The sequence below is a fragment of the Merops nubicus genome, unplaced genomic scaffold (genome assembly GCF_000691845.1).
Source record: "Merops nubicus isolate BGI_N331 unplaced genomic scaffold, ASM69184v1 scaffold16920, whole genome shotgun sequence".
NCBI classification, from domain to species: Eukaryota; Metazoa; Chordata; class Aves; order Coraciiformes; family Meropidae; genus Merops; species Merops nubicus.
In genome coordinates this window covers 5,929-21,334 of record NW_008583721.1, presented here as the reverse complement: position 1 = coordinate 21,334, position 15,406 = coordinate 5,929, and the positions used below count along the sequence as shown (strand labels likewise).

General features: G+C 40.2%; 1 protein-coding gene across 1 annotated transcript; it reads left to right on the top strand.

Annotated features, from left to right (window-relative positions):
• The first annotated feature begins 3,932 nt into the window (after positions 1-3,932).
• On the top strand, positions 3,933-10,268 carry ABRA (actin-binding Rho activating protein). Its single transcript, XM_008942008.1, has 2 exons — positions 3,933-4,603; positions 9,791-10,268. Exons 1-2 carry the CDS (start codon positions 3,933-3,935, stop codon positions 10,266-10,268), a joined length of 1,149 nt encoding a protein of 382 aa, XP_008940256.1.
• The last annotated feature ends 5,138 nt before the right edge of the window (positions 10,269-15,406 follow it).

Below are 15,406 nucleotides of genomic sequence, written 5' to 3'. Positions count from 1 at the left end.
GGGATTTTACAATGTTCAGCATAAGTGTCAAGCCTGCTCACCTATTTACTTTCTCTGCTTGCTATTTTTCCTATATACCTTCTGCAAGATATGGTCCCGCAACTCCGACTTCAAGCAGCTTCTGAACTCCTGAAGGCACACGAGACAGTGACCCTTACCAAGCCTTGCTGTGCACTGGAGTACACCTTGTGATGTAAGGATGATACACAAAAAACTTCATCCAGGCTCAGCCAGCATAAAAGATGGTGAGCCCTTAGGGCACAGATATTGGCCTTTAGAAGTGCCAGTAGGAAGATCAGGCACAGAAATTTAAGTGTAGGCTCGGCCTGCTGTTCCACTAAGAATAAAAACATAAAGCGATGAAGTAACAAACTCTGCTCTTACCACAGTAAAGTACTTGCAGAGGAAGCAACCCTCAAAGCATGAATCTGACTGGATGACTTGGACATTATTTACTCTTTCCTTACGATTAACTTGTTGCTGGCAACATCACCATATAAAATAAGACACCATTCAGCACTTTCAAGGCAACGTCATTGTACACCCTAAAATTAGGCATCATAAATTTAGTTATCAGAATAATTACATCAAAGTTTCACTGGCACTTTGGACAAGTCTATGATGTTATAACTTCAGCTTAAAATAATTACCAGTTTAAACTAAACATTTGTTTCAAGCAACATGGCTTTAATAGTAGTTTAGATCTGCAATCTTGGTGTTTTTCATTAGTCTGTAACATTTAGTTGTCATTTATCTAAACTATATAAGCATTAAGTCTGTGGGACTACGACCAGTACCCTAAGGTCAAGTCCATTAGAAAAAGAAGTCTTTTTATTAACAAGGTCTTTCGAATGTACTGTAATTTCCAGACATTCCTCAGGAATGTAATTCTTTTTTAGTGCCATGAATTTCAATACAACTACTTGAAAAGACTGTATGAGAGTAAAAACGTCCAAGAATCTGAACAGTAATTACAGTAATAAACCTCGTAGAGGCCTTTGTAATTTGTCAAATTAAAATTGTGTGTAACTGTCCTTGTTACATTGGGCCAATCTTAATTCTTTTTTACAGCAAAGTTGCAGGCTTTGGAAGATCACAGAATGTTGAGGGTTGGAAGAGACCACCAGAGATCAATTGGTCCAGCCCCCAAAGATAGGCAAGAGCAGCAGATGCTACACGTCTCGATAATGGTCAGTTTTAAAATTTTTATCTCATATGCAAAACCAATTGGAATAGTACAAAATTAGCTGAAAATACACATGAAAATAAATAGCAATATCCCTCTGTCAAACTGAATGTGCTTATTAAGTGGGTCTACTTTATATTTACCTGCTATTTTCATTTCTTATTCTGAAAGTGGAATAGACAGAACATCTATGCAATATTAATTAAATTGCAAGAACACTGGAACAGGGAATAGAAATCAAATTGGTCATGAGAAATTAAAAAAGTTATCTGAACAAATTATAACACAATTTAACTTAATAGCATCAACAGTCACATATAAAGGAACACTCAAGTCTGTGAAAACAGCCATTTAGCAGGAAAGATTTTGGAAACTTTGAGGATTTCAAGTAGAATATGAACCAGGAGCACAGCATACGAGACGTTTTTCCTTTTCCATACTATGGGCAAGCTTAAACCAGAATACCATCCCCATTTTAGACATCACATTTGAAGAAAGTTGTGAACCGAGCGTAGGGAATCCAGAAGCTGGCAAAACTGTTACCAGGGATCACAAAAACACAAGAGAAGTTGGGAAGAAGTGGGATCATTTAGAAGGTTGAGGAATACAACAGTCTTCACAAAGAAAGGCTACCTCATAAAGGGTGGGATTTGTCTTTTCTTGGCAGTGGTAGAAGCTTAAAGTGCTGTGATGGACCTGGATGTTAGACCTCAGAAAAGGTTTTGTTTAAGCCAGTTAACCACTGTAACAGATTGGGTAGGCAGAGTGGGGAGTATCTGCTGCTGGTAGTCTTTAAGAACAGGAAAACCTGAACACATGCAGGTTGAGCTGTTCCTACTTTACAGAAGGGGTCCCTTTCAGCATTACACTCTGTGATTGTCCTTCCACAATCCCTCAAGTTTCACTGCACTCCTTCCCTGCCCTCACCCCTTACCTCTGTACTTAGCTTTCAGCTAATTTCTGAAGCCTTGGCCACCCTTATACTCAAGAAATCACACAGAATGATATAATGAGCTGGTGTCATACTTCTATTCTGCATGTGCATTACTCTCTCCTTGCACTTGAGTCTTCCTTGTATATTAGGGAACAAACACCACTACACATTTTAAAAAGAAGCTCCCATTCCTGATTAGCCTTAAAATGCCACCAAAATAAATGTTTGGCATTAAATGCATCCTAATCAAGTGGCATCAGTACATTTCAAAATGTTACTTTAGTTATGATGCAGTTGGTGATAGCTGAGATTGTACAGTAAACAGACGTGACACATTTCTTTCTAAAATAAAAGTATGAGTAAATATCTAATAGCAACACTACCTTACATTATGTCATCAGTTCTGAAGAGGAAATGACCCCATAGATTAATGAGGAATTCTGCCTAGAAGTCAAAGGTATGATACAGTCTTATATTATTAAACAAGACCCAGATATGATCTAACCTACTTCAAACAGCCCGGCCTTTAATAGAGAAGAGAGAAAAAGGCAGAGCACCGAGTACATATTTATCTCTGGTGTAACACTAATGGAGCCAACAGAATTCCTTGAAGTTCAGTGAGCCTCAGAGGACCACATGGCAAGGGCCACAGGTCATCCTGTAAGCTGCAAGGTATGATGAATGGAAAAAGCAATGGCATTTTCTCTTCCTATTTAGGAAACATTATACTAAGAAATAAGATACAACAGGACCGTATATCATAAAATGTTTATTGTTATGTAACAGTTGATGTATCAATTCACTACACAATTTTACCAATTGAAATATGATCATACTGCACAAACAAAGTCCTTTGAAATGAAAAAAAACTCACAAAGTTTCCTAGGAAATCTGATTTTTTTCTATATTGTACATAGTAAACATAGTTTTGCTTTAAATATACAAGTAAACACTAAGTTTTCTAGATAACTTCCATGAACAGCAGCCAGGAATAAAATGAGCTATATTTTATTTTTTCAAAATCTGAGAACTAGGAGATCATTAATCCATCCGATCAGGTCAGACTCACCACAATAATCCCCAGAGTAGAGATAGTCACTCCTTCACACTGACACCAAACACGATAGTGTTCCCATACCCCCCTGAAGGTACGTTCTAAATAGATGGACATTAATAGATAATGACTGGGTGCAGAGCACATAAATACCTTTTAAAAAATTAACCAACTTGAATTTCTTTGTACATATGAGCAATACGAAGAAGTCAGCTAGCACCTTTTTGGAAAATGCATCCAAAAATTTCTCAGTCATAGCCTGCTTCCGCCTTGACACTCCATGACGAGCGACTTGATTTACTGGGGATGACGAGGGGTCTCTGCTCTGGCCAAAGTTGTCAGCAACTGACAGCACTTCACGTTTAGCAGTTTCAGTCACCCTGTTCAGTATCTCTAACCCAAGTACTGCGCTTCCAGAAGAACAAGACTCTTGCCAACAGCTCGGGACATGAGCAGTCCCAGGAGCTGTTACTTTCCCACTATTTCCAGTGCAGGTCTGTGTCACCCTGTTTGCATCATGCATCGTTCATCTGTTGTGATGAAATGCAACCCTGCGTTTTAAAAAAAGACCTCCGTAAGAGTGAGGATACTCTATCTTTGTGAGAAGTGCTTCACATATTTTCCATGGGCACAAACTGCTCCCACTCCTATTTAAATCTCTGTAGCTCTCTTCAGGGGACATTATTCACTTCAGGAAGTTCATTCAGAAGGTGCTTAGCATAAGGAGGAGGAAAGCCAGTGTGGCAGCAGGCAGCAGCATGGCTCCTGGAGAAAAGCCGAGCGCTACTCCTGCGAAAAGGGCTGTCCACAAGATCCGAACGGCCAGCCTGGTCTTCAGCGTCACGCGAGGCTGGCAGCAGCAGGCAGCTGACAACCACATAAAACAAACCCAAGAGCCCTCTGGATGGGTCCCCCCTGCAGAAGACTCTGAAGAGAGGGACCAAGGAAAAGATGAAGGAAAATCCTCAGCAAAGGAATCAGTGACAATAAGAGACCCTGAAAAAAATGCAAGGGAATCAGATGAAGCCCTCAAAAAGTTCAGCATTAAAAGCAAAGAGGTGACCAGAACAGTTGTAAGCAAAGCCTACGAAAGAGGAGGTGGTGTTAGCCTCCTCACTGAAAGATATGAGAACAACAATAGCAGCCTGGAGATGACCAAGCAAAAAGAAGAATCAAGGTGTATTGACAAAATTCTTAGTGGCAAATTATCACCAACCATAAGAAGAAAATGCTCAAACATGGTATCAGAGCTGACCAAGGGCTGGAAACAGATGGAACAAGGGGAAAAAGAGGGGGCTAAGGAAGAACTGCTGCTTAAATGTCATGATGACAGCCTGGATGCAGGGGACAGTGGCTATGGGGAAGCAGAGCAAGAAGACAGTGACCGAGAGGTGATGGCTGTGAAGATTAAACGGCCTGTGCCATCTATGTAAGTAAAACATCTTTATTACATTATCACAAACAGTCAGCAGACCCTAAGGGATGTACAGGTTTCTGTGAGGAAGGTGAGAGGAAAAAATGGTAGGAAATGGCCAAAGATAAACTATTACTCTTAAAGAAAATTATTTAAAATACTGAAATAATCCAGCAAACCTTTCACATACCTCTCTGTGCTCAAGTAGTTAGTCAACAACATCTGACTACAGCCTTAGGTTTTATGTGCTATATACATAATAGACACAGGAAGTTCTATTTGGGAAGTGTTAATTATATTCAATTTTCACACTGGATTTACTGGTTCATCAAAATCTATACTTCCTAATACTTGAGTTCATATTTCAGGGTAGCTGTTTTTACCTCATCAAGAGCCCACAGCTAGTAATTTATTTCATCAAATGTTAAGCCTAAAGCAATATACTTGAGAATTAATATTTCTAAATATTTATTAATTATTTTGCTCAGTATAAATTGTAAATATTATTGGGAGTAATTTGCAGAAAATGTCCAAAAAGACATTGCAGGAATCATTTTTTAAATACATCTTAACAAAAGTTGGGTTCCCTGCTTCTCTTTGGAAGCTTTCCATGGATTTTGAATTCATTGAGTCAAAGAATGTAAATTTTCACAGGAGCTGGGACCACAACCATACAGTAGAAAGCATCCAGCCTTCCTCACCATCTGCAGGACAGATTCGAATCACACTATATGTTATAAACCATTTGACAAAAAGAACATTTGAATAATCAATAGACTCTTCAAGTTCAATATTTCTCCTTGGATACGCTATCATAAGGGGCTGGGGAAAGTACATTCATTGAATATGTTGTGAAATATATTCATTGAATATGAAGTTCCTGACATACAGACTGCCTGACACCTGTAAATTTCTTGAAGAAAAAGGAAGCAGAATCTGTTAGCTACCAAGTCATTACAGGTTCTACTTAAAATTTTGAATTAAGTAGCAAATGCATAGCACCAGATGGATTTGAGTAATACTTCTTTCTGTAAGAGGCTTGTGCTTACGATCGCTACACAACAGCAGGCACATATTAAATTTGGAGCCCAGGTAGTAAACAAGGAGCGTTCAGCCATCGCCATGCAATCCTTGGGAAGTCTCCCAGAAGAGCAGAGAAACAGCAGAGTCTCATAGAAATCCTTGTTTCCCTTCCCAGAGAACCACTTTTCCATGAACAGCTACAAATAGTCGTGCTGTGGGCAGATGCCAAACTAATTCATTTGTTGGTAAAAGATTAAAATATCCATATGCCCTGTGCCATAAGATGGAAAGCTGTAGGCAGCCATTACAGACACAACGTGCTGTTTGCTCCAGTTCTCTGTTCTACAAACTTGGTAACGCCCCAGAACAAAGACAGCTGTTAAAGAACATGTGTTTGAGCATGAACTGTTTTGGTGTCAAACCTTGCACTTAGCTGTAAAATTGTGTTGCAGGAGAGCAGAGCCTGTGAGGCCAGGGCGCACCAAGCCATGGCCGAGGAGCAGCACACACGCTGCCTGCTGGGCTCGGTGGGCAGGGAGGACAGATAGAGGTGAAACTTAAACCAAAGCAGGATTTGACAGAGCTCATCTGCTTGAGCCTGCAGGGAGGGAAGAGGCTGGCACCAGGACACAGGTTGGCACCAGGAGCCATCACGTGGTGGTGCCCAAGTCACCACTGCTTCTACTCTGCATCCATCACCCGTATGCACACAAGTGTGAGCTGGGCAGGAGGCAATCTGAGACGAGAAGGCAGGAGGTTCACCCACCCAATTAGCCTGTGTGTAAAGGATGAGCAAGGACGCAGGAATTAGAGGATGAGGACCAGCATGTTTGTGCCATACCCTAACTGCCATTTCAGAAATTAAAAACTGGGACAAGCACTGATGAAAATGCTAACCCAGGTTTTGTGATCCCTCTGCAGACAGTCAGGTGGGCTGTACCATTCCCACTGCTCAGGTTTCACACCTCACTACTGACGACTCTTTACTATGACCAGAGTTAGACTATGGCTGACATAGTCATGGACTTCAACCATATGGTACTGTTTAGCACAACTATCTGAACATATATAGCTGTTTTAACTATTCAAGTTGAGGATTAGAATGATGCCTTGCTGTATAGCTGGCCAGGCAGTTCCCACAAGGAGGAAATGGTTACTAGCCAAAGTTTTAAAAAGCTCTCCAGCAACCTAGAGCTTGAAAGTCTGTGCCCCCTGATTCTGGGAGAGACCTTGTTCATCATGCTTTGACAGAAGTTAGGACCTCAAAACATAGATGTCACACATACAGAGGGAATGGAGACTTTATTTGAAGTGGATATTATCTGTAAATAACCTCAATTAAAACAAATTGCTCACTTTAAGAATGCTATAGTAGAAACAAAGTAGCTATCTTTCTGGTAAAGTTTAGAAGTGCTTTCCCTGTGTCTAATTTTAGTGCTGCTACCTAGGAAAAAAAAAATGATTAGCCATATTTACTGACATACAAATGACTGAAATAACACCTGGTATGTTACAGCTCTCTCTTCTACTGAAATCTAACAAAAAGTCATTTTCTGTACTTAGCGCTGTTACCAGGACTGGATTTTCTAACTACTTTTTTTTCTACTATTTTTATGAACCTCTCAGTGTGACTTAATCTTCAAAAAGGCCATAAGTATATGGCTGTTAAAAGCAAGTCTTCCATTTTCCTCTCTATATTCCAGGAAAAAAGCATCCGTGCCATTTTCCTTGCTTCAGCACCTCTATCATTTCGAGCTGCAGTACTTACTGGAATAAGGTTGCTTCCTTAGGAGAAGGCATGTTAACTCCTACAGGCATAGGAAACTATTTTGTTCCTGCTTAGGAGCCAAAGGGATGCAACAGTGATATGAAACTCAAAACATACAGGGATCCATACCTTTCGCCTACAGAAAGGATCTAAGGGAACATGGGGCATGGACATTGTCCTCCTAGAAGTTTAGAATGTTTTTAGGGTGATCTTTCCAGGTAACAGGTTAACTTAGTTGACTGTTACAGGTAAAGCATTTCTTAAGTGGGCTAATGTTCACAACCTTCACTTTAGATCCACAATCCATTGTGTAGGTGCAGTACAAACATGATCAAAATGCTTCAACATGTATGCAGCTTACTGTGCTGTCATTAAGCTAAACAATGGGGAAAATGGCACTTCAGCCACCAGAAACGGTTAAATTACAGGACGCATTAAAAGGAAAAAAAAAAAAAAAAGATAGTAACAGTAAAAGGTTTTCCCAAACCCATCTAGGGAATAATAAAAGCAAAGGGATAGATAAGACGATGTTTTTCTCAACCACTGAGAAGGCTCTTTGAATAAGGCCAGTGATAATAATGTTCAGCTAGAAAAGAGAATTTAAGGTTTCAGTAGGTAAAGAATACTTACCAGACTGTTAAATAAAAAGAGGTAACAAAGCCTTTACAGAATTATGCTATCTCATTCCCTGTCTTTGTTCCCCCTAACCTGGGAAATTGGAAACTCAGGGAGGTTTTGAAAGGGTCATGGACCTCAGTGAGAAGTGGGAGCAGCTGGCTGTGGCTGAGGGATAAGGCCTTTGAGATGGTTTCTGCTCATCAGCTCCACTGAGACTGCTGGTATCACTTCAAGGCATTTTTGATTCACTTAGGGTTCCCCCACCCTTCATTGATACCTTCCCACATGAAGAGCTGGGGAAGCAATCAACCTGAGCTTCACTGGAGTCAAGACTGTGCTAGCTCAGGGCTTTTATTGCTCTTGGGATATCGGTAGGTTCCAGGAGACAAATTGTTTGGTGTAACCAAACCCTGTACTCACAATTCCTTTGGGCAATGAAGCCACAGCTCAGGGCAAGGGGCAAAGGATCACAGCTTTCCTTTTCTTCTGTATGACAATAGCTTATATACAGGAGGCTTTAGTTTATCATTAGGAAAAAAAAATGTTTAATGGCAACTCCACAGCTAGAAGAGTGGTCCTGCTCTCCTACTCTAGCACTATAGTGCAGCCCAGTACTGGCATCCTTCTGGTGTACAGATCTGAACTGGGGACATCTTTATCATCCTATTCTCTATTACATTAGGCTTAGCAGAAAACAAAGGAATTGCCAAACAAAATTTTCTTCATGTTTTCAGTCCTCTGTACTGTTTTTACTAACTGTATTTTGGTTCTCCACTGTTGCTGTTAATATTCAGCTGACATTACTGGGGAGGTTTCAGAGCAGCCTTCTGGGGAGTACAAATATTAGAAAACAAATTACTTTGGCACAGCCACAGCACAACATACTCCCTTGCGAAGCTCTGTGCAGACTGAATGGCAGGATGTGGACAGCACAGAGACTAGCTCAGGCTATCTATAGCTCCTCCGCAACATGAGACTGGCCACTAGGGGAAACAGTATCAACAGTTGGTCTGCCTGGAGTCATCCGGCAAGATGATGTAAGGACGTGCACACATACACACACACACACACACAAAATAATCACTAAGACCTCTGAAGGGTTTTTGTCATCCTGTGACCCTGACACAAAGCTCAGTGGCACTAAGTTTCTTTCAGGCTTGTATCTTGCCAGAGATGAGGATGTGGATTGTCCATGTGAACAATACAAGTACGCTTCAGAACCGTACTTAAAATATGTAAGTATGGGCACAGCTATTGCACTCTATTAGCTTTTTGTTCGTTTTAAACATCAACATCTACTACGGGGACAGATTTTTCAACACATTACCTTCTGTTTTTCAGTGAAGAACAGCTGAGGTCCCAGACCATACACTTAAGAGTTCTTGTTATCTGTAGCGTACGGGAAGGCAGATTTCAGGCTCTGCTAGGCAGGCAGAAATAGACAGCTGTGTGACTGACCAAAGGTAGAGAAAGAACAGGTAATCATCAACGCAGTTGCACTCCCACACAGAACTAAGTCATTCTGGGCAGAAGTTTGTCAAAATGTGCTCAAATCTAGGCTGGAGGGTGGTAGCACAGATGAGATCAAGCTGTGAACAGGAAATATGCTTTTGAGAGCAAACAGGAACACGGACTAAAACTTCCCAAAGAACTAATGTAGATAGTGAACTCCTGCCACCTGGTGGTTAGCATCTCATCTGGAAAAATACGGTAACCCAGACACGAGATTAGCAGCAGAATCGTGTAAGGAAATGATGAACGCAAAGCTCAAATAACCTTTTTGTTTCTTTCAGCACAAGCAGGTTTAGTGAAGAAGCACGCAGCACAGCCCACAGGAAATACAGCCCTGTGAACAGCCTGAAGGACAAATGGCAAGAGTGGGCCGACCAGCACATCATGACACAGAAGCTGAACCCCTTCAGTGAGGAATTTGACCACGAGCTGGCCATGTCCACGCGCCTGCACAGAGGGGACGAGGGCTATGGCCGGCCCAAGGAAGGAACCAAAACTGCTGAACGGGCCAAGAGAGCCGAGGCCCACATCCACCGGGAGATCAGGGACATGTGCTTCATCATTGAATCCATGGCCAAACCACGGCCCGACGGCAAGATCCAAGTCACTTTTGGGGAACTCTTTGAGAGATACGTTCGTATTTCAGATAAGGTTGTTGGGATTCTTATGAGAGCCAGGAAACATGGGCTGGTAGACTTTGAGGGTGAAATGTTATGGCAAGGAAGAGATGATAATGTCATAATTACATTATTAAAGTAAGCATGCTACAACCAGAGCAACTTGTTTTGGAAAACCTTTCCTCACTTCTCCGTTGCTATTGCTGTTTATACATTTTGAACACAAGATTCCTCCCACTCACCTACACTCAAAAAACACTGAGCATTTTTCTAAATACACATTTTATATCTACAGCATAATAATGCAAGCATCTGAATGGATTTTTCTCTGTACCAGGTGGGCTTGCAGAATACTTCAGTTAATTAGTCCATGAAAAATATAGAGAAAAATCTATACTGAATATAAATAGCTAACTATAAAACCCTATTGCTATATATATACTATATAGCGATATAAATAGCTACAAATGAATTCCAATTTTTACTTGTTTTTACATTAAAGATCTTCCCAACTGTTTAAACTGGGATATCAGGAACATAAACCATGCAGATCAGAAGCTGAATTGTAATATAAACTCAGACCAAGTTTTTGATAGGTAAAAGTGATCTTATGCACTTATTTCCTAATTAATTTACGTAAATGCATGTAAAAAAAGTTTTATTTGAATACAGGATTAAGAACACCACATTTCTTTCCTTTACTAGCAGGATATCCAACTACCACTGTAGTATTACCTTGTGGCAACTACTGACACAGCTCTCTCTTACATATCACAAAGACAAATATCCTTACTTTTATAAATGAGGTTTTATATTTAATGTATTTATATAACTACTTCATTAGATAGTTTAATATTTATAGAGTTATGCATGTTGGACAGAAACCACCCAGTAGAAAGTAAAGCACAAAAGTCTTGGATAGCCACACAGAGAAAATACCTCCTATGCAACGTTGTGCAATGTCTGGTAATCCGTGTAAGTATGTTTCTTGGAAACACAGGGGAAAATAACATCTAACATAAAAAAAACCCCAACAAAACAAACAGTCAGGTACTTGTACTGTATTGTATAGCAAAAAAGTGACTAAACTCAGCATCATCCACTGAAATGTACCTCTGTGAAAAAATACAGAAACAGTGTTCATAACTAAAATCAAGTAACTTTTCATATTATACAGAAACCTTGGCCTAATTTTACACTATTTGCCCTTTGAACCATTCTGATGTCTCTGAAAGAATATATTTCAGTTTAGGAGATGCTGAAAAGGAGTAAACACTAATGGACTAATACTTCTAGGTCTTAAAATTGTTTGTATTATGCACAAATCTGAGACCTCTGTAAGGTCTGTATTGATCACTGGATTATATAGATCACTTTCTCTATACTACTACTATAAAAACAGCTATCCTGCTAAAAAAGTGTTTTATGAGAAAAGCATTTGTTTTGGAACAACATGCCTGGGCAAATAATATGCATAATAAAAAGAATTTTTTTTTTTCTCCCGTAAGATTCTTTCAAACTGAAAGAGCAAATATCTTCTTACAGAAGAAAAGGTGTATGAACATCTCATCTCTGTGATAAAACAAGTATGGCTGCCTTATGAGAGTACAGGTACTCCACATGGAAGCTCCAATGAACAAACAAATATTTTATGAGTTACTGATAGAAGAATCTGATTACCTTGCCTATTGTAAGCCTATGTAAATCATTAATATTTTAGGCAGTTACTGTTGTGGATCTAAAGAAATAAAACAAAAATAATACCTTAATTAATTAAGATGGACCTCAGTGGAACTTATTTAACAACATTTCCTTGAGATGTCTCAGTCTACTGAGGCTAAACTGTAAAAACTGACCTCCAAATGTAATACTTATATATTATAACATTTACCTGCATATTCTTACCTTATTCTTTACATCTTTATATAACGATCTTTACAGTTGTATAAATAATCTTGAGGAAATCCGGTTGTAAAAGGAATATATAAGCTATAAATAAAATGTTTAATTTATTGTTTCCCGAGTTATTCCTCCCACACACTAGAGAAGAAATACATGTGCATATTCTATGAAGTAAAACACACAAAAAAAAGTTGTTTCAAAATATAAGTACATTCTCCTTTTCCCAGGGAGTTAAAATATTTCCCTGTGAATGTTTCTGTTCAAAGCACCAGACCAAGATTTTGGGGTACATGGAAATGAAACAGTCCTTATATAAAATACCCTTACAAAGAATAACACTTAATGTGCCTTTAGCATGTAAGTGAATAAATATTTCTGCTCACTAGGAACTCTCATCCTGCCACAGGACAACATAGCATAGAGACAGTTCCCTACAGATTTTTTTTTTGTATTATGTTCATGTGTGACTTAAAAGCCCAAGACGACCTCACCCTTGTATGAGGCACCATATACGTCTGTTTTCATTCACTGACCCAAGACAGGAAGATGTATTTTTGTACTTAAACACTCAAACTGTAGCGTACCAGCAAAAGGTGCATTTCAATATTATGCATGCTTACAGCATCTAATAGGAGCTTGTGCTTTGAGATGAAGTCTGCGCCACCTACTACACCACCTTCAAGGAAACATCTGGAATATAAATAGGCACGTTTGGGCAAAGTAGCAATCAAAAAAAACCTTTCCAGCTTAGATCTTGAGCTAACAAAGTAGCCTGTAGAAACTGCAGGGTAAGCAGTTTTTCCACTGCTGGTTTTTGCCTCTTCTAATTTTCCTCCACGGGAGCCAGCTCTGCCTCGCTGCCCAGGCTGGGCTGACGGCACCACAGCCAGCCTGCGCTCTGGCGCTGCACTGCTCGCGCCCCGTACAACGCAGGGAGACATCCTTGGCCAGCTGGCCACGTTGGTGGCTCATAGTCGGCTGGCTGTTGTGCAACACCCCAAGGTCCTTTGCTGCCAGGCAGCTTTCCAGTTACTCTTCCCCAAGCCTGTAGTGCTGCATGGGCTGGTTGTGACCCAAGTGCAGGACCCAGCACTTGGCCCTGTTGGACCTCATACCATTGCCCTCGGCCCATCAGTCCAGCCTGTTCAGATCCTTCTGTAGAGCCTTCCTACCCTCAAGCAGATCAACACTCTCACCCAGTTTGGTATCTGCACACTTAACTGACAGTGCCTTTGATTCCCTCATCTAGATAGATCATTGACAAAGATATTAACCAGAAGTGGCCCCAATACTGAGCCTTGGGGAAAACCACCTGTGACCAGCTGCTAAATGGATTTAAATCCATTCACAACCACCCTTTGGGCTCAGCCATTCAGCCAGATTTTTACTCAATGAAACATATGTCCATCCCCCAGTTTCTCCATGAGAATACTGTGGGAAAGTGTCAAAAACTCTACTGAAGTCTATGCAGACAACATTCACAGCCTTTCTCTCAATCACAAAGCAGGACACCTTGTCAGAGTAGATCATGTTCATCAAGCAGTACTTGCCTTTCATAAACCCATGATGACTGGGCCTGATCACCCAGTTGTCCTGTATGTCCCATGTGATGGCACTCAAGATGATCTGCTCCATAACCTTACCTGGCACTGAGGTCAGAGTGACAGGCTTGCAGTTCTCTACATCCTCCTTCCGGTCCTTCCTGTAGATGGACGTTTTGTTTGCTAACCTCCAGCCCACTGGGACCTCCCCGATGAGCCAGGACAGATGACAAATGACAGGACATGGCTTAGTGATCACTTCTGCCAGCTCCCTCAGTACCACTGGGTGGATCCCATCTAGCCCCATTGTCTTGCATGCATCTAAATGGTGCAGTAAGTCACGGACCGTTTCCCTTGATTATGGGGGCTTCACTCTGCTCCCTGTCCCCATCTTACAGCTCAGGTGTCTGGGTACCTGGAGAACAACCAGTCTTACTGCTAAAGACTGAGGCGATGAAAGCATTAAGTACCTCAGCCTTGTCCTCATACTCGGTCACTGTTTTCCCCTGCCTCCAGTAAGGATGAAGATTCTCCTTAGCACTCTTGTTGCTGTTAATGTATTTATAGAAGAAATGATGCCTTCTTTCATACTAGAACATCAAGATACACGTGCATTTACACCACAGAGGATAAAAACAAGACTACAGGGTTAGAAAAAGGCAATCTCATGAGAGGAAAAAAGGGTAGCCTTCAAGCTCACAAGCCCTCTTCAAAGCCTTCCTTGCCTTAATTCCTTATATCAGCTGTGTAACAATGTAATCACTAGTATAAAACATAATCTATAGTTCACTGCAGATAACTTAAACCTTCCATTAATAGTCATCCCAATGCAGTGTTAAAAACTTCATTTGACAAAAAACTTTTTCCATTTTTCCACTGAAAATATTTTATTCCCACTTGGTTAAGAAAACCAGACATATGATACGACTAATGATTTGTTTTATATGGTCCTCCATCATTTACCTTTGAATAGGTGGTACCATACAAAGGTTTCTAAAAACCATTTACAGTTTTTGTGCAAGATAAATATTAAATATTGATGCCATTTGTGATGTACAGAAGTTTTTCATGTAGGTTATTTGTCTTATACCACTTTTTACATAAAGATGTATGAGAAGTTCATCCATGCAAAATAGGTGGAAAAATAAATCTGAATTAATTAAAAAACACCTCAACAAAAGTACTCCATAAATTATCCAGTCTAATTCTCCTACTACACTGTCACTGTCACATTCCTGTGAAGCTAGTGAACCTCTGCTGAATTTAAATATTCTACTTAAATTCTAAGTAGTAAGATGACAAAGGTCAAAAGCTGCTTCATTAAAGCAGTCTTCATAGCTTTTAAGACCTGCTTTCCTATTTCTGGTTTGCTTCAACAATAAGAGAAAGAGTGAATGCTTATTCTCATGTCAGCTTACAGTTACATGTTATTTTCTTAAATACTGTGTTCATCCCCAAAATGTTTTCTGTGAAACAGATTTCCTTCTGATAAGTAACAGATCTCTCATTCTCCTGTCTGAGCCTTGTGCTGCTCTTGCAAGGGTTATGTAGTTTGCTAGGAAAGCAAAATTCCTTCCTTGGTATTGAAAAACTCGTCTCTTCTTCTGTAGGAACTGTAAGGTTCATGTTTCACATTCTGAATGTACCTTTCATGCTTAAGTGATGGCACAGAATTTGAATCAGAGGAAACAAATGTGACTTTCACATCTTCGTATTTTTTCAAGTCTTACACCAGTTGCTACAGTGGCCTGAAGTGAGTGGAAGGTTCACTGCTTGTGTATCCCACTCACTGGAAATCAGCTCCTCTTCTGTGGCAGGAATTCCTTCTTTAAAGTGT